General features: G+C 41.8%; 1 protein-coding gene across 4 annotated transcripts in view; it reads right to left on the reverse strand.

Annotated features, from left to right (window-relative positions):
* The window catches only part of FRMD4A (FERM domain containing 4A), a 206,992-nt gene that overhangs the window by 50,126 nt on the left and 133,829 nt on the right, over nt 1-23,037 (reverse strand). For all 4 annotated transcript variants that reach the window (XM_042872845.1, XM_042872844.1, XM_042872846.1 and 1 more), the window contains exons 7-11: nt 21,243-21,265; nt 13,575-13,658; nt 6,505-6,570; nt 6,259-6,316; nt 4,699-4,785 (exon numbers count right to left, since the gene is read on the reverse strand). In XM_042872845.1, coding sequence (XP_042728779.1) covers nt 4,699-4,785; nt 6,259-6,316; nt 6,505-6,570; nt 13,575-13,658; nt 21,243-21,265 — 318 coding nt within the window. The remainder of the gene's footprint in view (nt 1-4,698; nt 4,786-6,258; nt 6,317-6,504; nt 6,571-13,574; nt 13,659-21,242; nt 21,266-23,037) is intronic.

Here is a 23,037-nt window from a genome sequence, read left to right on the forward strand (position 1 = left end):
GAAATGGATGTTTAGCTGCTATGGAAAATCTTTCTCAAGCTACATTCACATCTGAATTTTGGGATGTCCCACATGTTTTCTTGTTTCCAAAACTACTTATTCTTCTTGGGCTCTCTTTAGTCAACTGGAGAATGAGAACACTGGTAATGTTTATGCGCCTGAGAAAAAAGGCTCACCCTAAGTTTCATAACCACTGTCTTTCTGTGAAAGAAAACTGGGTAACACCAAATAGTGGTATTTCTTGCAAAGCAACCAAACAGTATCAGACCTTCTTTAAGGTCATTTTATTTTTGGTGATAGGTTAAACAATTTCTGTGCCTGTTTACTGGCCATAGGGAAGTCCTTTGGCTGACTTTGTTACTTTTTAATTCTTCAGCTTGGAATTAATTGCTTACTAACTGTTAAGCTGTGTGCACTGAAAGATGCCTTCAGGCTCTGAAATCAGTGGGAATATCTCACTAGAACAACAGAGACATGCCTAGTGCTGCTACAACTGCATGAGCATGCAGATCTCTCAGCTCCAGGCTACACTGCTTCGGCTTCATGCATGGGTCCCTTCAGATAGCGTGGAGTTACATCCCTACCCACTGGTTAAAATGAATGAATACCACACAGGGACAATATAGAGGGACTGCAGTGTCCTGCTCTTTCCAACTGCTCTGCATAACACAGGGAGACAAACAAATTATGTCTGGTCTTGGTGATGACAGCCTCAGGAGTAACTGATAAAGCAGTGCAGGCATGTCCTTTCTGAAGAGCTGGCTCCAAAGAGCATGCTTTGGTTCACCATGAATTATGGAAGGTACATCTTGACCTAAGATGCTGTGTAGAACCCAGCAGGACAGTGACTCCTTTTTGCTGTGCATGTCAAGTCCTGAAGGGCCTTTTCTCTTCACAAGGGAGAGTATGTAGAAGATAAGTCTTTATGACATAGAGGTAGATGGATTCTGCCCATCTGGAAGCTGCGCACTGCTGTTACAAAAATGAAAAAAGTTCTATAAGCTGTTAGTAAATTTCCAGCATGCCTCAGCATACTGCAGGACATGCAGGACAGTACCGAGTAGCACATTCTCTAGCAGAACAGCAGCCATCTTTCTGTAGTTGATATTCTCTTCTTTTTCAGCTGTTATGATGGGTTTTGTGAGGTCTACTTAAATGAGGCTGAAACTTTTGCATTTATTTAATATCTAAGAATGAACTTCAAATCAAATCTCTGAACAGGTTACCTGGCAAGGTTGTGATGCCCCCTCCCTGGAGGTGTTAAAGGCCAGGCTGGATGGGACTTTGAGCAACCTGATCTAGAGGGACGTGTCTCTGCCTATAGTGGGGGGGTTGGAACTATATATATATGTATAAAGGTCCCTTCCAAACCAAACCATTCTATGATTGTATGATATTCAAGATGCCTTTGGTAGTACTTACTGAGTCTGAGCTAGTCCCTGAACATATAGGAGAAAAACAGAAGGGAGAATGATTGGCCTCAGAGTGATGGCTTTGGTTAGTTTTGGGGCTTCCACAGAATGAAAGCGTAGGCAGGAGGAAACAAAAATAGAAGCGCAGAGTCACACTAGGCTCTGTGGCCCAGCACAAGCTGCATTCCAGTTTAATAGCCCCACATTCCTGACTGAACCACCTCTGACTAGGTGCCAGATACCCATCTCAACTGCACCCCGGGTAATGCTAGAAGACTTATGCCTGAGTGAGAATACTGGGAGCAATATCAGGTTCTGGCCCAACGTCAGCCCCAATTCTCCTCTCTGGATTCGTCCAACTTGCTGACAAACCTAGTTAGCTTTCTAGAGACACATGGCTGATTTACTCCAGCAGTTTAATAACAAGGTGCTTTTGACTGACTGCTAATGGGATCGCCTGGGATAGGCCCAGCTGCATAGTGTGGGTTACAGTTCTACTTGCAAACACAGTAAGCTTGAAAATCTGTCTAGGATGACATAAGAGGAAAACATTACAATCTCTCCTATAAGACGAGCAAAGTTTTTTATATGCATTTAAAACAAATGTCTTGCTTTCAGCTGGTTTCTTGCTACAGTTTTCTGCTTGTGCTTCTTTTAGGGAGATTTATTTTTGCACTGCTTTTTTTCAGCTTGTTTCTGGTGTTGGCAATGTGTAGGACAAAATAATAAATATCAGAAAAGACATAATCTCTTCCCTCCTCCCCTCTAATTTTACTTTGCAGAAAGCTCATCAGTGATTACCCCTCCTCTTTCCACAGCAGACTTGAACCACTTCTTGCTGCTACAATGACAGGAGCCAGATCCTATGGTAGGCTCCCAGATACCAGGGTTATCAAATGCAATTTTGCAATCTAATTAGAAAAGAATTAAACATTGCATCTCACTGAGGCAGTTGGATTGCTCTTGCCAGAAGGATTTTACTACATGTGGAGAGTAAAAAGTCTTTTTACTTGGTCCACACAGAGTAAAAGCAGACTACAGAGAAATAACAGAGAAATAACAAAGCCTCAGTCACTCTGTTCATGTCCTATCCCTTATATAGGCTGTGCATTTTGGAATAGCCTTGCCAACAGATGGGGTCTGCAAGTATGACATCGCAGAGAAATGCTCCTCTAGGCTGCCTTTTCACTGATGCCATCTCTGGATTGTGGTAATGGACAAATTCTAGCCTGGAAATTCCTACTCTCCCCTCCCACCCAACTTACTCTGCAATATTTTTGACCACTTCTCCTAAGCCACAAGAGTTCTCTGGTTTGTTCATAAGGCAGAGTTATTCTTTGGAGTCTCCTGGATTGCATACATAATCTGCTTAGATTAAAAATAAATTCCCATTGAAGAGAAAACTATTTTTTAGGGATATGGTTGGACAAGAAGAGCAGGAGATGCCTACAGTCCTTCTGATTCAAGAGGCAATTGTCAGAGGTGGAGACAGGTTAACAGAGAGGCCAGCCAAAATGCTTTCAAGCTCTAAAACCAATGCTTCAGACCATTACCATGAAAAGGTGAGAAGAAAGTAGAGGAACCAAGTAAGGAGACTTGACTCTTCTAGTAGGAATAGTTGTACCCTCTCATGCAGTCACAGCACCTGACCTCCTTTCTTCTTTGTCCTCCACTAACCCTTTCTTACTATCAGGGCTGATAAAAATTGCCATAGCTTCTGAATGGTTGAGTCCTCTCATAGCAAGGTACTATTTTCTTCCTAAGAAATGTTTCTGTCACTGTAATTGACTTCTGAAGGCATGTTTTAAGGTCATGTTTTCCCTGGGGAGCTGGCACTGTTGGAGATGTGTGGGTACAAACACCCAGCCTAGGCATGTTTTGAACTATCATGTGTAAGTATGGCTTGCCCTGCAGGTAGTGACTGATCCTAAACAGAGAAGTCTTTTAGAGCACAGCTGCTCTGTGAAGACCCCCTTGCTTTCCTCATCCTCATTCGCATCTTCATTGAATAAAAAACCCAGTGAACGGCCTTCAGTGGATAAAAGGCTAATCTATAACCTCTTGCTTCCTCCTTAGCAGTTCTGTCTTCTACCAAAAGCTTGATTCTAGTTTATTTTAATAGAAGATGCTATCTAAGGTCCAGGTGTTTTATAGCTTGAATGTGTTTGGAGGAGGCAGAAAAAAGGAAGTGGCACACTTTGACAACAGAGACAAGGCAAAGAGAAATGCAGTGTGTTATTTCAGCATGGAAGCATTTGCACCCACAGGAGGGCTGCCTAGTTGCTCCAAATCATCCATCCATTTCTGCACAGTAGCCTGCAAAGAAGCCTCAGACCTTGTTTCCTGACGTCTCCATGGGTTTGCAGTACATGAAGTACTGTTGCTAACAGACTGTACATATCAGCCTGCAGGGCACATGCTCACAGATGAGCTTTGTTTTTTGTTTTGGACTGCATCCTAGGGAGCAATATCAGAACATATGAGCCTACTTGGTAGGATGAGCTCACAGGATCAGAACCTTTCTCCTCTCAAATGAAAAGGATATTTGTTAGCTGGATTTCTCAGCTGCATTTTGGAAGGACTGAGACAAATCCTGTTTTTCAGATACACTGAAAGTCTCACAAAAAGATAGCAGTAAAAAGATCAGAACAGCTGATTGTCAATGCTTAAGCTCTAATTTTATGATCAGATCTTTGCATGCCACGCCTTATTTTGTGAGTGGTCGCAATGTAAAGTTCCTAAACAAATGAGACATGAGAGGGCTGAAACTTCCTAATGCATTTTCTTTAAGCATGTGATAAAAATGTTTTCCCCCTCAGTTTGGTATTAACTGTTCATTTTTAGAATGCTACTCTGGAGAAAATGATGCAGTATTTTCTTTTTGTAAGGCATGGAAGAAGCTTTGCTGCCTCTTCTCTCCTCTCCCTTTCTGATAATTTATGGCCTGACAACAGACTATGAAGGGTCAGTTGAGCACCTTCAATCCCATCACAGCCATTGAAAAGTCTTCAGCACCTCCAATTTATGTCCTATGAACCATGCTATAAAGAAGCATGAGGAACAAAGTTTATGTGTTGCTTATTTTCCCCCTATACTGCAACATTTAATAAATTAAGAGCTACTTTTGTTCATTAATGCTCTGCAGACATTCAGACACATTTGGGAGAAATTTAACATCCTTCAAAATCACATGAATCAGTGCCAGCATTTGATACACATCACACCCTCAAATCAAGCTATAACATGACAGGCAAGCCTGCACCTTGACAGAAAAGCAAACACTTACCTTTCTTGGTTTCACTTTGTCGTGGTAGTCGTATTGAAAAATCCCCTTATAGCTAAGTCCTAACCACCATGGAATTCCCTGCTTGTCCTGAAAGAAAAAAAAAAACAGAAAGAGTTAAATTGAATGGGAGGGGAAAATTGTAGAGATTTCCTGTGTTCAAGGTAAAGATTTGTTTCTAAGCAATGTCTTTGAATGTCATGGGTGCCATTAAATTGCCCATCTGAATTTCCTCAAGTCACTAAACTCTTTGGTGTTAAGAAGAGATCTGTTTCACTTTTAGCTGTAATGTATAAAACCATTTAGAATGCATCATCTGCAATCAAGTTACTCAAAATGATGCCAAGGGAGGTTTGACATTGGTCCCTTGTGTAGTAGTACATCCTCTTTCTCTGCCCTTTAAATTATTCAGTCCAAACACTCAGAAATCAGAGAGGAAGGAAAGAGAATCACCCAGCTGACTTGAATTATGTGGAGGGATTTTAGCATTAATCTTGAAAATGCAGCAGTAATGGGATCTGAGAGCTACAAAGTGATAAGGTCTGACAGTCTTGGACCCAACTGCTTTGTGTCTGAGCGTGCAATAAAATGTCCTCATGCAGTAATGGCTGATATCTGATACCAGCCTCTGCAATTTACTGGACTGGAGTCCTCAATGAAATTACATCTGTTCTGTTAATGTGATAGAGCAAGGCAGAGTAAAACCAGCAAAACCAAAACCCCTACATCAGGCAGAAGCAAAAGCTATTATATTGCCTCACTGCTGCTCACTGGCACACACTGATCTTGAAAAGTCCACTGGAACAGATCTCAAGTGTTAGCAGGCTAGAACATGCAGCCTAATCCATCCAATCTTTCCTGGACTGGAATACTCAAGAGATCTCAATGCAAAAGCATGAGATTGGAAAATTTGGTGATAAATCACTAAACAGAAAAAATAAGGAATTTCATGAATACCTGCATGAAATTGTCACAGTAAGAAGTGGAGAATGGTGCGTGTGTGAGTGTGTGTGTGGTGGAAAGTGCCATGTCTAGAGTATGCACCAGTGATTTGGCATTAATATTTGGCATCTTTATGCACTATATCTGTATCCATCTATATGAATCTCAAATGAAAGTAGTTGCAGTCTGCAGATCATGGCTGACCCTGGTTAGTTGCTCATTCATCTGCAGGCTAGGAAAAACCCAATCTCCTGGAACTACTACAAGGAGTGAAGTACTGACTTTGCCAGCAAAATGCCTGGCTTGTTCCTTTGGTGCTGGTTCACTGTTTTCACCAGAGCTTGCCACTGTATGTGGCCTGAATATCTCTAGCCTAACTTCTCTAGCACAGCCAAAGGACTTTGTCAGTTTCATCTTGAAGAACAGCATTTTCCTCTTTGGGGCTGTATTTACCAAACATTCACTACGCTGTTGAAATAAATTTATTCTACCACAGGAAATGAAACAAGACTTCAGTAATAGTGCATTGTACTCTGAAAGCAGTACAGTTATTTTCCCCTCTCCCCCTACCTCTCCAAAATTAGTATAATTCAGTAAATAACCCTTTTTTGTAGCACATACCTTCACTGCGTAATAATGCACTCCATATGTTGGGAGGGATTCTACAATACTCATATAACTGAAAAACAACACATAAGAGAATAACACTGAGAGGATGATCTAAAAAGAAATGCTTAAATATATAATAAGTACATACATAAAGCATTAGATAAGATGGGAGACATAGCTACGTATTAGATTTACAGTCCAGTATAAATATTTCCTGATAAAACAAAGGTCACCAGAAGTTGCTTTTATTTCACTTACTTCACAATTGCTTGACCTCTTGTCTGGCCATTCAGTTTCTTGTAGTGTTCAATGACTCGGTCCTCGCTGGAAAAGAAGAAATGAGATGTTGTATTTAATGGCAGTATCTTGACCAAGAAGCATGGAAAAAGAGTAATAAATGCTCTGTTAGCACAGCTACCAACAAGAGAATTAAAAGATGCCAAGTAAAAATGTTAGATGATGGAATTTGATGTCACTCAGGGAAACCAAGGGGAGCTCACAGGCTGAGAATAAAACTGGATTGCTAAGAGTTGGTTTTCTGGAATAACCCTTTTTAACTCACAAACACCTACAGACTTTTCCCTCTCCACAATACTTTCCTTACATACAAATGGTGCTTATGATGTTACACTGTGTGTATCAATGCTGCTAAAGCTTCATTTTCTTTCCAAGAGCACCAAGCATACTCAGTTAGCAAAGCTCCCTGAAATTAGTGGCCACTAATAGCCCTAAAACTCACAGATGATTACTCCTCACTGCAACTGCACAAAACTATGTGCAAGAGCACTAGTAGAAGCATTCTTGGAGTCATCTATCTCAGCAAGGAGTTAAATTCCCAGTATACACAGAGGCTATGTATTTAACAGCAGGTTAAACAGTGTCAGAGAATGTGTCCTAGTCACTCAAAGTTGAGTCCCTTTGTTGTTGAAGTATTGATGTGCCTTTGCATATTTCTGGGTTATACTAACTTGCAATTCCTCAGGCAACACTTGGTCATGCACTGGGAGTTAGCACCAGCCAGGGCCTATTCCTAGTGCTGCTTTGGAAAGTAAGAGATTTTCATGGTTTAGAATGTTCCAGTCAGTGGCCCTCAATGTCAGACAACAGTTCTAGGCACATTTGATGAAGGCATGTTAGACATTCACCTCTACACAACAGAGATGCAGCATCTGAGACTACATCAACATGATTCAAAAAACATCCCCAGTTTCAGTTTTAAAGAATCTTCCATTTCTCTGGTAAATGGGTTGCAGGAGAGCACAGAACCTGAGCTATTTGATGCGTACAATCAGGTGTCCTAGCAAGGTCACAGCATGGCAAAGCATAAATCAGTGATCTCCTTTCAAAGGTTCACAGTGCACTCTGATTTCAACAGCATTCCTCTTGATCTGCAGCACATCACAGCCTACAGACTTGGTACTTTCATGCTGGTCTGAGTTTGGTTCTTTAACTTCCAGCAATGTAATGCCCACAGGACAGGCTTTGCTGCATTTCTATAGCAGAATACTCAAGATTTCATGTTTAAATCCAATCTCTTGCTCTTTATGTTGTAACTCCAAGTCTGTTGTGTCTCCTAGAGGTACATTACAAACATTATCAGTCTAAGAGGAAACCTGAACTCCTTCCCCACCTAGTACTGCATAAGCTTGCAGTTGTACCAAGTGTCTGTCTAATGTTATCATGCCACACATGGTTTAGGTTATTGTGAACTGGAATTGCTCCTTCTCTGCATTTTCTTTTATCTAGCTGAACATTTAAAGGCAGCCATGTGGTTGTCCACGACATGATAATCTTTTTCCAGGCAGAAGTGAAGCTTTTTTATTTCTGGACAGTATGAAGGAGCACAGCAGTTTGGTAAGGTAGATGACCTTGCTGTAACTGCTCAGATGCGCTCATGGTGCCATTTGTGGAAAAATGCAAGTTGTTTCACTGAGCATAGCCCACCTAATATGGCTACATCTTCCCACTGCTGCCTTCCCCATATGCATGCTTGTGCCAGGAACATCTGTCTGGGGCCAGTGTCTCTGCCAAAAAGAAGTTCCCCTGTCCATGCAGGGCCCACCTCTGCTGACACCATTCACAATGCCCTCAGTGATGTTACAGCCCGTGGCCATGCACATCCTCCTGTGATACACAGGATGCTGATCTGTGATGTCACAAGGAGGACATTCCACACTGTGACACGACAAACAGGATGTTCTGTGCACAGATGGGGAGTGGGGCCCTGGCACAGGGGAGCTGAGGACTGTGTGTCTGTCCCTAGTAAAGCCAGGAAGAAGGCAGAGGAACGAAAACACGGGCGCAGACACCAAAGAGTGATTCAGAGGAGGCAGTCTGTCGGTTCATCCGCAGGGCCAGCTGTTCTCCCACAAGCCTGGCATTTGTCACAGTAACTGCTTTCCTCACTCACCAACTCATCCTGTGAAAATAAAAGGGGTCTTACTGGGGCAGGGTGAAGAGATGTCCCACCAGCACACCACAGCACATCAGAGGGTGCTGATGGAGTCAGTGACAAATAACATGGGTAAAGCAATGGTCATCTCTCCCATTAAATCCCTCATAATGATTTTAATGCTTAGAAAATAACAGTAATGAAATTCAATGGTTATAAAACCATATTCAGCCCATGGATCTCAGCAAGTACCGTGGATGTATGGGCATGCATATGAAGGCAAAACTTAGCTCGCCTGCTATGATTATCATAAACAGGATTACTTTTGGAGCAATAACTGAATTACAAGAGTGCTCAGTACTGGAAGATCTCCATCATTCTTAATTAAAAAGATGGACAGGGAGAGCTTACAACCCTTTGAAATTATCTTTTAAACCCTTGATTGCACACAGATGCAATTGCTCTGTCTCACACAGGAATAAATGAGGAATGACTTCTCAAAAACTAGTGGAGTTTCTCCAGCAAAAAATGCTCATAGCTTTGGTTTCCACTCTGCACATTTTAAGGTATAGATTGAGCTCTAATATTAGTGCCATTCAAGGAACAGATAAATGCACCTGCCTGCTGGTTGCCTAATGTGGTTCTGGCTGTGCACTGCTTTCTTACAAATTATTATTATGACAGATATATTCCTGTACCACATCCCTAGGGTATGGAAGCCAAGTGATGGCCCATTTCCTTAAAAGGATAGACTGGATGCCAAGGAGCCTTCTTGAACAGCATAACTTATGTTCTCAAACCATACTAAAAGATGTGGCATAGTCCTCAGTTTTCCTAAAGAAATACAGGCAACACTCTCCATGCCTCCATTGCCCTCTTAGAATACTGAATATGTTCCTTTATAACATTTTGAGACCTGCAGACGGTAAGTGCAAGAAAAATATCATCCTTGGTTCTGCTTTCTTTTGGATAAAAAATAAAGCTTTAATTATCAAGGCATTAATAGGACTTACTGCCTTTCACCTTTCTGTAACACTGGGCTAGTCACACGGTGGGAAGAGGTATTCCAGAGCACAGTTCATCCAGTCTGTTTGGGTGGTTTCCCTGGGAGGATATTATTGTTGCTTCTCTCCACTGACAGTAAAGGGAGCTGAGGGCCCCTACTTCAGGTGGAGTTGTCTGCATTGAAGCAATGTTGATGACCAGATGAATCCCACCCTAGCTGCCTGACACTGGCTTCTCAAATAGTTCTTTGGATTCTTTATTCATTCACACAGCCTCGCAAGGAGGATCATCCAGCACAGAGGTCACTTTCTGCCTCCTACTCTGGGATGGAGGTGTAAGCCCAGTATGTGCCAGGGAAAACAAGCAAAATCATTCACGGGTCAGAAGGAGGATCAGCAGAGCTTAAAGACCTTCTCCCTTGTCATTTCAGCTGTTCTCCAAGCAGCTGCCATGCTGTTATTGACAGCTGGGAGAGTGCTAGGACACTGCCTGGACCACCAGCTGATGTCTCCTCTTGCCCAGCTCTGGCTTGTTGCTGTGTCAGCAACACAGAAACTCATTCATAGTTAATATGGAGACATGGGGGCAGCTGAAGCGCTACTGTCTGTCTGTCAGATCATAAAATGTTCCCCCCAGAGCTGCAAAAATTAATACTTGGATGATGTCCTGTAGCAAATAACTCATAAAGATCTGAAGAATTACCAATAAATCCCTTCTGTCACAGCAGTCTACAGAAGTGAACAGGCAATTTGCAAGCAAATGTGGGGCCCGATCTTCTTATTACCAGATTCACTTTTTCAAAGGCATTTGTTTCTCCACTCTATACCCAGCAAATTGAGCTGTTTTAAATAGCTATCCACGCACTGCTGCACCCTTCTGTATTCTGTTCCCAGCCTGATTTGTCAGTTTTGATGATATTCTCAAATTTGCTAACATCGTCTCTATTTGCAGTGATCCAAATGATCAAATACTGCCACACTGAAGCCAGCAGAGCATCTCACAGGCCATGAGGACAAATAGGAGGATCAGAGCCTGTGGTCTGTTGTGTATTAAGAGAAACTGAATTGTGGTTTTCAGTCAGTATCTTCAGAGTTGGATTTTCTGCCAATGCTGATGCTTTTGATTGCTAAGAACAACTTGCACGCAAACTCTGTTGGAACCTGGGAGAAGTCTGGCTTCCCTGTAGTTCACTAGAAATCCCATTCTGGCACCTACTTTTGTGCTATTACCTCAGATCCTTGTATTCTTTTGGTAACCTAGTCCTGTGCTGGCTTGCTGGGGAGGATCTAGATTAAGACAAAATGCACTGACAATGAAAGTGAACTAACACATAATCTCCAGTGTCCAGTGATTATTTTTGAGTCTAAAATAATAAATACTATCAGTTGTTTCCATGCATGGACAAGAGAAATCAAAATTCAGGGCCTCAGTTCCTGGACTGTGTGAGAGGACTAGAAACTCAATTTTCATTTAGAACAACAAAAAAACCCCCACAACACCCTACTTGCTTCAATCAGTCATGCTAAGATAGGCTTGAGAACAAGATGTTCAACTAATGCTTCTTAATCTACAAAGAGCTGTAAACAGCAACATCATGATACACAAATTACAACCTTCGTCTTTGTTGTGAGGTCTTCAAATCTCCAAGAAGAGGTTGGAGTGGAAAGGCCTGGAGCAAGGGTGCGTAACCAGGAGACTCCATGAAGGTGGAGCTGGGGGCCACAAACTGTCTTTACTCAGACCTCACTGAATCTAAGAATCCAGGACCCATCCTACTGGTCTTACTGCACTAAATAGGAGCAATTGGTGATGCTTTTCATGATGTGAATCAGAGATGCTGTATTAGTTCACGCAGATCTGCAATAGTCACTTGTTGAAGGCATCATGGTATCTACTTGAACTAGCCTTTTATCACTCTTTAGTCTATTTCAGACTATTCTGATTCGGTTACAAATATAGTATGGGATTGTTTTGTATGTTTGTTTAAAACTAATTGGAACAATTGCTTGCCCTACCCCTGATATTTTCAGTGTTCCTTTCTGGAGCTAGAAATTCACTTGCTATTGCTTCGTGTTAATGCTGAAGAACCAGAGCACAAAACTGACTACAAAAAGAAAGGGACAAGATTAAATTTGTATCTAGTATGCAACCTGTGTGAGATGCAGAAGAGAAGGGATGCAGCACGTCAGTAAATACGTCTTTAAATCTTGCCCTCTTAGATCAAGGAAATTTGATGCTGTACTTTGGAGTCTTTGTTGGATTCACCAGTGGCCTCTTCCTGAGACCATTCAGCATTTCAGAAGGCCACTTGAAAAAGCCACTATTAAAAATAACTAACTGCCTGGTCACTGAAGTGAAATTATAAGTGAGTCACGGGACTGTAGCCACTGGTTTTATTACCCCATTGGAAACAACTAGCTTCCCAATCTGTGACCTGTTCTCAGTCAAATGGGAACTCCCACAGAATTAAGTACAGCTGCAAGAAGTGCTGTATCTTGCGTATAACCATAAATACTTGCATTCTTAGGTTTTCACTTGGCTCTTCTTGCTCCAGGTGACTCAACGTAGCCAAAAGGCAAGAGAGGACACAGGATGTCCCAGACTGGGATTTCCCAGCAGGAATAGAGTTAATATTCTCTAATATTGAGTTATCTCATTGATGCTGGGGGCAGACAGATGAGCAGATAGGGCCTGACAGGCAGCCTGGGTTGTCAGTGCTTTCCTATATACAGATACTGTCACAGGAAACTGGAGCACAGATTATGTGGGTGCTTTAATAAGACCTCAGTCCTTGTAGCTACTGAAGGGTCAGATTTGCCTTCTTCCCTGTCCAATGCTATTTGTTCCCACCGTTTCTATTGTGGTGGCTTTTAACTTGAGCTACCACAGTGTCAGCCAGACCAGGCCACACATCTGTATGGAGGTGGTCTGTTTTTTTAATGTGTTTGTGATTAAGGGAACCATTAGTTTGTGTGAATGTTCCTAATCTCTGCCTAGGACTCTGACTCTCCCCTGATGTGCTTAGAAAGTGATGAGTACCTCATAGAGTAGAGGTTGGTCTATAGCTTGACACTAGGTACCAGTAGTTCTGGTATTACAGGCATGCTATTTAAAGTGAATGGATTTGCTGGCGAAATGAAGACTTGAAATCATAAACCATAAATTGAGCTTTTTTCCCCTGCCATCTTCAGATTATCAAGATTATCAAGAAATTGAGAGTAGCAGATAAAGAAGGTCACTCCTACCCTGAGGTTTGTAGATGAATGCTATAAAGACAAACATGCTAGGGAAACAAACAGAAAAATCAAGTGAGAGCATCTCCCCGTTAATTTTTTCCTGTTTGCACAGATGAGAGGGATAGGCAGGGTGGTACAGAAGCTATATGTGAGGCATACAGAATTTAACTGTGATCCTTCTCCTACTCAGCATTTCATTTTCAGTGCAATAAAAGCTAAAGTTGCAAGCCTCCACCTCCAAACATCACCTAGTTCACATTATAGAAGAAATATATCCCTGTTAGTTCAGCTGTGCCGTTCAGAGAGGTAAAGCAAGGTAAAGCATAAATCACTCAAAAACAATGCGTAGCAGTGCAAAACACTGACATTTCAAACTGGGGAAACTCTTGCTTTCCACAAATGTAAAGTGCTGGAAAAGGGAATGGCATATTAGGTTGGTCTCTCGATTTCATTGGGACACTTGGAGGTTTACAGTGAATCTTCTTGCCAGACATTAATGGAGTCATTTGGCACATGGGGAACTGATTTGCAGTGTGATAGCTGTACTTTACTTGTGGCATCATGCAATCAGTTGGTGTCAGATCCAGAGTTAGGAGGCAGGAATACCTGCCCCAGTGTCACTCCCAGACCTCTGACTGCCACAGCCAGGCCCTGGATGAAACACTACAAAGCTACTCAACAGAATGAAACATTACCAGTAAGCAAGGGAAGGATGCTCCTTCAGCGCTGGTGTTGGAAGGGCTGGCAGCTTCTTTAATTCATTCCTTACAACTTCATTGCTGAAAGAGAATTCAAAAGGAGGATCAGGCTACAAGAAAACAACCACAGTATTGATATGACCTGACCTAGCTGGCAGGCTGCTACAGCTCTACATCTGTTCCTCCTTAACAAACGGCAGTGGGGTTTCCTTTCCCATTCTCTTTATTTTATGGCAGCATGGTTAACTTTTCCCTCTATTATCAAAATTGGAGCAAAGCTCTTTCAGATGGTTATGTTGAAGCATTTCCTACCAGTGACTCTGGACGCACAAGTTACCATGCCACATTGCACAGAGCAATGTCCCAAGAACACATTCATAAACAGAACAAGGGGAAAAAGAAAAAAAAAAAGAAGAGATGCTTTCATCTGCAGTAAAACGTTTTTATTTAATGCCTACAACCTGTTGCAAAAAGTAATTATTTGCTTTCTTAGCACCATACGTTGCTCTTAGCATCTTGCACTTGGGAACTGGCCTTTGCACATCTTCACTGATAAGACTCCAGCCTGAATTTACATCCTCAGTAGGACCAGGCCCAATTACTTCGCTAGCATTCTCCTCCCTGCAGTTTCCAGCTACAACTCCGGCCAACTGGAGCAACAAAGCTGCACACCAACAAGCAGGAAATGCTCGTGAAATGGCAGACCGGTTCTCACAGATGAAATTAAACCATGGGATTTTCTTCTAGCAGCCCAAAATGCCTTCCCTTCAGCTTCCAAATGCATAAGGAATTTCGAGCACACAAAAAGAAATCTCTCAAGGGTCTGCAAGGGAAAGCAGAGTTGCTGCTGCTTTTAGTATCTTAGAAATACACTGCTAAGAGGGTCAGACAGGACACTGAGAAGTGCCAAAATTGGCTGACTTTTTAATAGCATTTTTTTTCCTGCCTTCTTGCACCCGGCTCTTTATCCTGCAAAAAAGTGTTGGAATGGCTGCCCAGGAAGGTGGTGGAGTCGCCGTCCCTGGCAATGTTCAAGAGGCATCTGGATGAGAAGCCATGAGATATGCTTTAGTAGCTTGTGGTAGCAGTGGTAGTGGGAGGATGGTTGGACTAGATGATCCTGAAGGTCATTTCCAACCTTGTGCTTCTGTGATTCTATCCTGGAGCTGCAGTCAGACACCTCCTCCTGGAGAAGAGGAGGCTCAGGGGGGACCTCATTGCTCTCTATAACTTCCTGAAGGGAGGTTGTAGTGAGCTGGGGGTCGGCCTCTTCTCTCGTGTCATTAGTGATAGGACCAGAGGGAATGGTTTCTAGCTACGGCAGGGGAGATTCAGGCTGGACATGAGGAAGTATTACTTTTCAGAAAGGGTGGTCAGGCACTGGAATGGACTGCCCAGGGAGGTGGTGGAGTCACCGAGCCTGGGGGTGTTCAAGGAAAGGCTGGATGTTGTGTTGAGGGACATGGTTTAGTAGGAGCTATTGGTGATAGGCAAATGGTTGGACTGGATGATCTTTTAGGTCTTTTCCAACCTTGGTGATTCTATGATTCTATGATTCTCTTCCAGAGCTCTAAATTTCCCAGCCTATTTGCTTCCCCTGTAGAGCAGCAGAGCCATTAAGCAGGCAGACAGGTAATCTTGGCATCCCCAGCTGTAGACCAGCCCTCCTGACAGGACCACCTGACCATCTGAGGCCCAAAGAGCCCTAGGATGTTCACCCTGTGCTTTGTTCTGGTCTCTGTGGCAAACTGAAGACCCACTCTTGCCTAAATTTCACAGTCATTTGAACATCAGATCTTCCTTTGCAAGTGCAAATGATTGAAAACTATTCAGATGTTTCTTTCATTTACCATGTGCAGGTAAATATATGCACAAGTCTGAACAAGAAGCTGCTCTGCTCTGTGTTATCTGCTGATCTGGCCACTGTGCTGTGTTTGACAGCTCAGAAAACAAGCTTCTGCTCTGTATAGAGTTTACGGGATCTGCCTAGAGATATCTCCTCCACAGCATGTGATACTCAGCTCTTAATGAGTTCTTTGACATTATGAAAGAAACAGGAAAAAAAAAAACCTACCACCAAAAAGAAAAAAAAAGGATTATAAAAAATTACCAGAACAACTGAAGCACAAGAGGCAGCTCCTACCCTCAAGTGAAGATTTTTTGAGGTTGGCTGCTTACAGAAGGAAGTTGAGAAACTTCCAAAACTCTTCTGGGAAGATAGAGAGTGATTTCCAAACAGGGGCTTTCTGAACTCAGACAACTGTCAAGTAGGATGAGATTAGCAGTGACTAACTATCATTGAGAGTCTGGGAAAAACCCTAGGCCAGTAACAGCTCCCATGAAAGAGAGGGCAAATACCAATCAGCTCCCTCTTTCCTGCCAGTGAGGAACAAAGCCTGCACTGGGATTAAAAACAGTCTTCTAAAAATCCGACGAAAAGACATTTCTTGTAATGTTGTTGGATGGCATCAGTATTTCTGCTCAGTACCTAGAAAATATCATAAAATAAAGGTAGTGCTGCACGACTTCAAAGGGACAAATGTACTTCAGGTCATAACTTCAGAACAAAAAGACATTTCATTCCCTAGTCCGTATATTCACTGAGTCTTCTGGCTAGAGTCTCGAGGCAATTGAATTTAGACTCCCTAAAGGATGTCAAATCAAGCAGACAGGAAAAAAGAATGGCTCACATTGCATTTGAACTGGTGGCCACGAGGTCACTTTTCTCCATTAAAACACCAAACTCCTTAATTTTTGAAATGTTTCCAGCAGGATCACAAGTGGTTTCTTACTTACTGTGTTTCCAAATCTTTCTAGTGAAATATCTCAGTGTGTTTATTTTATTACTGTATTTAGGAAGTGTTTAATCCTGACACTGGTGCTGCATTTGTCTCATAGTCTTAAAGTGTCTCGTGTACCTCCAGGATTGGTAATATATAGAAGGGTGCTTTTAATTCACATTCATTAATACACACAGTAAAATGCTCCAAAGAAACTTCCTCTATATCCTCCAGACCACTTCAGTCCTGCCCTATAGTGGAAATAATATTATTTAGGAGACTGAATGACAAGATGAAAAATGAATTGGAAAAGCCATCTCCACAGGATCCTGGCTGCTAGTTAGATATCCAGAAATAGAGTTGACTGGCTGGAGAATGGACCTAGAGAACAGGAATACCTGAGTTCCTTGGCCCAAAAAACTGCTGTCTGCATCTCTAATTTTTTCTACACATGAACATAAAGGCTTACCTAGCCAATTCATAAGCAGTTTGTGAAAAACAGATCGGTTTTTTTGCAAACTGGCTGCAATAATTTTAAGCAATATTACACATGCAGTTATGTCTCAGGAAATCCATACATTTTCCAGCATGTGTAATAACAGTGATCAGTAACAAAACAAAGCTGCAGGTGAAAGCTCTCAACTCTTCTCAGCATAGCAATTAATTCAGTTGAACGAAAAAGGAAATGCAGAGTCTGAAATTCTCAGAATAAACAGTACCATTTGAGATACAGTGTGTAGGATCTCCTCCATGTGGTTGCAAGATGGAAGAGTGCAGAATGGGTTTTGTAACCACTTAATAAATTTCAGCTGTTTAAATGCCACTTGGTTACTCGGAAAGAAAAGTAGGCCTGTAACTATGTTAGGTTACCATCCACCCAGATGTTGACTTTATTATGAAACTCTACTTCACAGCAAACTGGCTGTTTGCTTTCCTTTCCTCCCTTGTTATTTCATATTTTGCTGGGAGATACTTGGAGTTGACTTGAAATATCTCATAGTGTTCAACCTGCAATCTAGGAGGGTCGGCCTGAAGAACTAGCTGCAGCATTTCAGGATTTTCTTTAATTCAGTGTTTCCCCTCCCCAGTCTAAGGTATGACTGGTGTATGTTATTTCTAGCTGCCTTGACACAGGGACTGCTTAGGGTTGAAAAGCTGGATTCAGAATTTTTAAAACCAAAGTTGGTGTGAGTTACCCAATTATTCTGGTCTACATCAGATAGGATTTAAAATCTGGTAGGGTTAATTAGAGGGGAAAATCTAACAACAATATACTATGGCCCACAACCAAATAAACCAGAGCACCATAATTCCTTCATCTCTGAGGGCCTAAAGAGGGTCACACCTGTAGGATTTACATTCATCTAACAAAATGAAACTTGGAACTGCCTATTCTCTGCCAACCAAGTGTGACTTTGTTCCCACCTAGAAATAATTTTAGCTTGAGCTAATAACCTTTACATCTGTTTGTGGTATACTAATTTAGTAGCTTTACAGAACAGGTGATCCTGTGCCAATTTTTTGGTAACTAATACCAAAAAGAACAGCTCAAATCTAAAGTGTCCTGTTTAACTGAGAATCCATTGAACAGGGATACCTAATTGCCCAAAATTCAATAGTATGTGCTAAGCTAAATCTAAACCTTTTTCGTTCTGTTGTCAAATGAAGCATTTCAGTAGTCTGCAACAATGTGAAAAGCTTCATCTGTTAGTGCAGAGGACTAGGAACATTTTAAGGAGAATTACATTCTATTTTAAAATCTCACTCAGCTTGTATTCTGCCCAAATCTGCATCAACCCAGAGATGCAAAAATCTGCTTGCGAAACACTGAGTTTGACCAGGCCACTTAAAGCAAACACTGAGAAATGCTTTTCTGGGTTCACCTAGAAAGGTTCAGGAGCTCAGGATTTTTGACAGATTTGCCTTTGAAATTAATTACATATTAGAAATGGGGGAAAAAAAACCTTAGCTGAAGGAGTTAGAGACCAAATGGATCCATTAGGGCTATTGTGACATCTTAGCTCAAGACAGTTAAGACAAGCTCAAGACAGAACCAGCTCAAGACAGAGACTATGTGCTCTCCAGGCTTAGCAAACACTTGTGCAGTAATTAAGATGCCCAGACTAGGCAGTAATCCTGGGTGGCAAAAATCAGAGCAGAGAGACTCACATGTGATGATGTCCTACCAAAGAATGAACAACATGACATTGAAATAGCACATAAAGCTCTTCTGGGTATAGGAAAGAAGACTACTATGAGCACAGTTACATTTTGAGGCATGGGATGAGCTTCTCTAAAGCAGCACTGAGAGCTGCTGTCAAGGTAGATGCAATAGTTCACAAAACTAGAAAACTAACTGCTAGAATTTCTAAGATCAATTCTGTTTTTTTGAGCTCTAATGAAACTCCAGAAGAAGACTTGCAACTTCATTCTGGAACCCTGAACTAGCCCATTGTGATCCACCACCTGGGTGCAGCGGGATTTGGTGACTCAGGTCACTAGGGGCAGGTGCCAGCCCCAGTTCAAACTGTGACAACTTGGCCGTGGCTATCCCAGTACCCAAGGTGATGAGCAGCAACTCATAGGAAGGCTTCCCTGGGAACAACTATTCTCCCTCATCACAAATGAGCCGGTGCTTATGTGCTCTTATGGACTACGGCCAAAGAGAAACTTGCAGTCACACAGGCTCTAAATCTGATGGTGGCAGCAGACAACCCAAGTGTGGAAATCTTCAGTCTGCATTCTTTGAAAACAAAGCAAGAGTTCAAACAAGAGTTCAGCTTGCACGCAACATATGCTGCCATGAACAAAATACTATCTTTAAATCTCAAGATATTCACAATTGCAAAGCTTCTCTGTTTGAAAGAGCAGCCAGTTGTGTTACAAGCAACATTTCAACAGCAAACTTCACACACTAAAGCCAACTTCAGCCATTCAGTCAGTATGTATATCTTCATCTGCAGTTCCTTTTGCTGGCTCCTGGCTTGGTTTGCCTCTCAGATTTTGCACTGATACAAATAACCACAACTCTCAGCGGGCAAAGTCTTGACCACAATGACCTCATGTTGACTTCAGTAGCACCTGGATCTCACCCAGCACATAAACCCCTGTCAGTGCACGTTATGAGGGAGACACTGGACAGGTATCCCTGGAGATGTTAAGTCTTCTCCTAGAATATAAATTGTCAGGGTAGGATTTTTCAACATTTCCTCAAGAACAGCCTTTAAATTCCATTAATAGAGCAGACTGCTTTGTCTCCAAAGTCCATTTAAAAGTTAAGATCCCTGGGACTGTCAGCAAGCTGTTATTATGACACCACTTCTCTGCTTGACTTGGCCATAAGGATTCCCTCTTCCACTTAAAACCTTTGAGAGGTTTGAGGTGAAAAGGAATAAAAGCTGTTTTAATAGCGATGACTGTTATAACAGCACAGAGAAACCACGTTTTGTGACATTTTGGGTATCCTCAAGGCCTAGAGAAATGTGCTGTTAATCTCAACTATTCCTTTTACAGCAAAGGACAGCAAAGATGGATGTTTTCCATTTGCTATTTCCACTTCAGGTCTGGAAAGAAATACTTGAAGAGAAAATGCTCTCAGTCCTATTACACTGAGCCATCTAACTGATTCCTCTCTGTTCTAAGGTTCATAGTCCAAGCATGTAGCTTGATTCATCATGTCTAGATATTCTGAGAAACTTTAAATATTGGTCCTCATAGTAAAACCAATGGAAGATGTGCTTTAGCACAGATCAGAGTGAGAAAATTCTGTTTGGTCCAGATCTTCTAGGCTGAGCACATGACAGTGCATGGAAAACCAGACTGAAAAACAGAAGAGCCACAGGAACTCCAGCGTCCCCTGAACAGTGCTGATAACTGAGTTAGTTCAAACTGAGTGAAACTGAAAGATGAAGCAAAATTGGGTTTGCGCTTCTGTGTTTTGAGAAATGATAGGGCAGAACTTGAACTTTTTTTTAGCAAGGGTTACATTACGTCAATCTCAGATTCTGTGACGAGCAGGCGATTATTTGCAATGCCTTTTTGCTACTTTATCTGAAGCTCAGTGGACTGGAAGTCTCAATTTACCACAAGGTGGGACCTGACGTATCTCCGGTTGCTGTTTTTTCAGTCCTCAGTGTGTGTGTGGAGTACCATTAGTGTGCGTAACGCCAACAAACTTCTCCAGCAATTCAACCTCATTGCCCAATCACACCTTCTTTTCTTCTCTGAAATTACCTTCTGAGGATACTGTGGTTCCCCAGATGACCTCAGGCACAGGTCAGCAAAAAAATATATATGGAATGTGTGAATTATTTAGCAGACAGATCTCCTAGGCTTTGGATGAAGAACTTTCATGTTTCTCACATGAGGCATCAAACAGCCACCTGGCCTTTGATTGCTACTGAATAGATGGAGTCACCTCTTCAAATTTCTTAGAGCACTTCTAAAGATTTGGCTCAAGGGACAGCAGGAGTTCAACCAAACCAGTCATTTAAATTCTGATTTTGAGAACTCAGTCCAAATTTGAGCTGAAATATTGATCAGTGATGGAATTTTAATGCTGCCTCAGGCTAGGTCTGTGATATAAAAGTGATTGTAGGGTCCTTTCCCTACAAAAAAAAAAAAAAAAAGTTTCCTTCCAAAGACTAGTCTATTTCCTGAACTTCATGGGTATGTAAAAGGATTTGTCAACAACAACATAACAAATAATGCTGTTTGCGAGGGCATGCTCTGGTCAAAGGCTGTGTTTTGTAAAGAAACAAGGTGTCTATCCTTGCAATCCATTCCTGCTGCTACACAGCTACAGCTGAGTCACATCACTCACACTGTGATTTCACTTGATTCACTCTCAAAACACACAATGACAAAAACTTCTAATGTTACCTACCTTGAAAAATCTCCCTTTGCCTCCTGCAAAATAAGGGATAAGCATAAATATATCATTAAAAAACACACACACAGAAATCCATAAAATCACTGTTAAAGATTTTCCATTTGCAAAATTCATTTAGCAGCAACTTCCTCAGTTGTAAGTGGTTCCTCATGTATTTTCTTGAACCAGTCTCTAAAGCCAAGCACCACACCAGCTGCAGTGAGCCGGGCAGACTAACAAACAAAAGGTTTGCCTAATAACAGTGGCCAAGTGATTCATCATTCTGCTAATGGATTCCCAAGAAGCTAGAGGAAATAATGGTACTAAGTTATTATGTTGGTCGACATGGATGTTATGTTAATAGAAAACCTCTAAAGCCTCAGTGACTTTGCAGCCTCTGAGAACCTCAGGACTTTTTACAATAGTCAGCTATTTCCCCTTAAGTAGATTTTCAGAAAACTATCTCACCTGCAGCTCCCAAGGGGGTGTAAGACTCAGAACTTCCTAACACCTTGCTGGGTATTTCTGGGAGTATTTAGCTCCCTTACTTAAATATCCAGTTATTTCTATTTATTAATGTCACGGACTGATGTTAAAGGATTGGGTAATATTCTATGCAATACTTAGATCAGTATCTGAGTCTTACTGGATATCTGTCATACCCTCAAAATCTATGGAGTTCCATCTTCAATAGATGCAATTTGCATTTTGCAATATCCACAGGCAATATACATTTCATTCTATGTATGCCAAGCTCCTTATTTGCTGACAGCTACGCACAAAGCACAGTGCAATAATGCAATTTATAACTGGTCAGTAATTTCTGCAATGAGGGAGTTTCCAGAGTTTCTGTTCAGGTCCTTGTCTCTCCACTCACCCATCCACACTCAAAACCTGTCAGCCCATGTTCAGTGGTGCTTCACTTCTGAGGCTGGGGTAAAGTACAGAGCTTTGGTAGTACTTTAATTTGTTCTGGTAACACAATAATTTGAAATAAGGCTGCAGAGTAAATCATTTGAGTCCTTTAGTATCTTCCCAACTCCCCTTGGGCAAAGTGAACGGCAGAAGGGCTCTCCTGTGGTTCAGGGAAAGGAATCCTTGAACATATCATGATTGTAGTACAACACAAAAAACCCAAACAACCCAAAAGGTAAGCCCTGGCCTGAGCAAGGATGAGCGTACTGAATTCAGAAAACAGTTTTGTAGGGTTGATTCTCCATCCTTCAGTTCTTTGACCTCTACGCTGCAGCGAGGACTAAAACAATGCTGCGTGATCCCTCTTGTTTCGCACGGATCCTGTCACAAACATGGACTGTAGTAATTTCTGGTTACAGACGGCAGAGGTGTGGCTTATTTTGACTGTTTTCATGAAGTTACACATCAAACTACTACAGGAATAAACGCAATATCCTGTGTTTGTGATGAGAAACAATCACAGCAGTGAGGATTGGAGTGGCAGATCTGGATCTGGGCATACAGTTACTAAGTGCGTAAGTTATTCACTAGGATGAGCAGACAATAGATTCATAACCCTACTGCTACTTCACACAATAACCCTCTTGTTTGATGCGTATTCCCCAACAACCAATAAGCAATTCCTTTAATGTGCTTTTAATTGAGTCCCCCATCCTGACTCTCTCTCCATTCTTGTTACACAAAATGTTCTTAATGAAGATTCAAATCCCTACACATTAATTGCTTCCTTAACATGAAAAGTGCTGTAAAAGTGCAATGCGTTGTTATTTATTTGTGCAGTCTGATGAGATGTCTTGTCTGCTCACATGAAGCCTCACAGCTTCATGCTTGATGG

Source organism: Lagopus leucura, unplaced genomic scaffold (genome assembly GCF_019238085.1).
Source record: "Lagopus leucura isolate 7727_CA_CO unplaced genomic scaffold, USGS_WTPT01 Super-Scaffold_100008, whole genome shotgun sequence".
Lineage (NCBI taxonomy): Eukaryota > Metazoa > Chordata > Aves > Galliformes > Phasianidae > Lagopus > Lagopus leucura.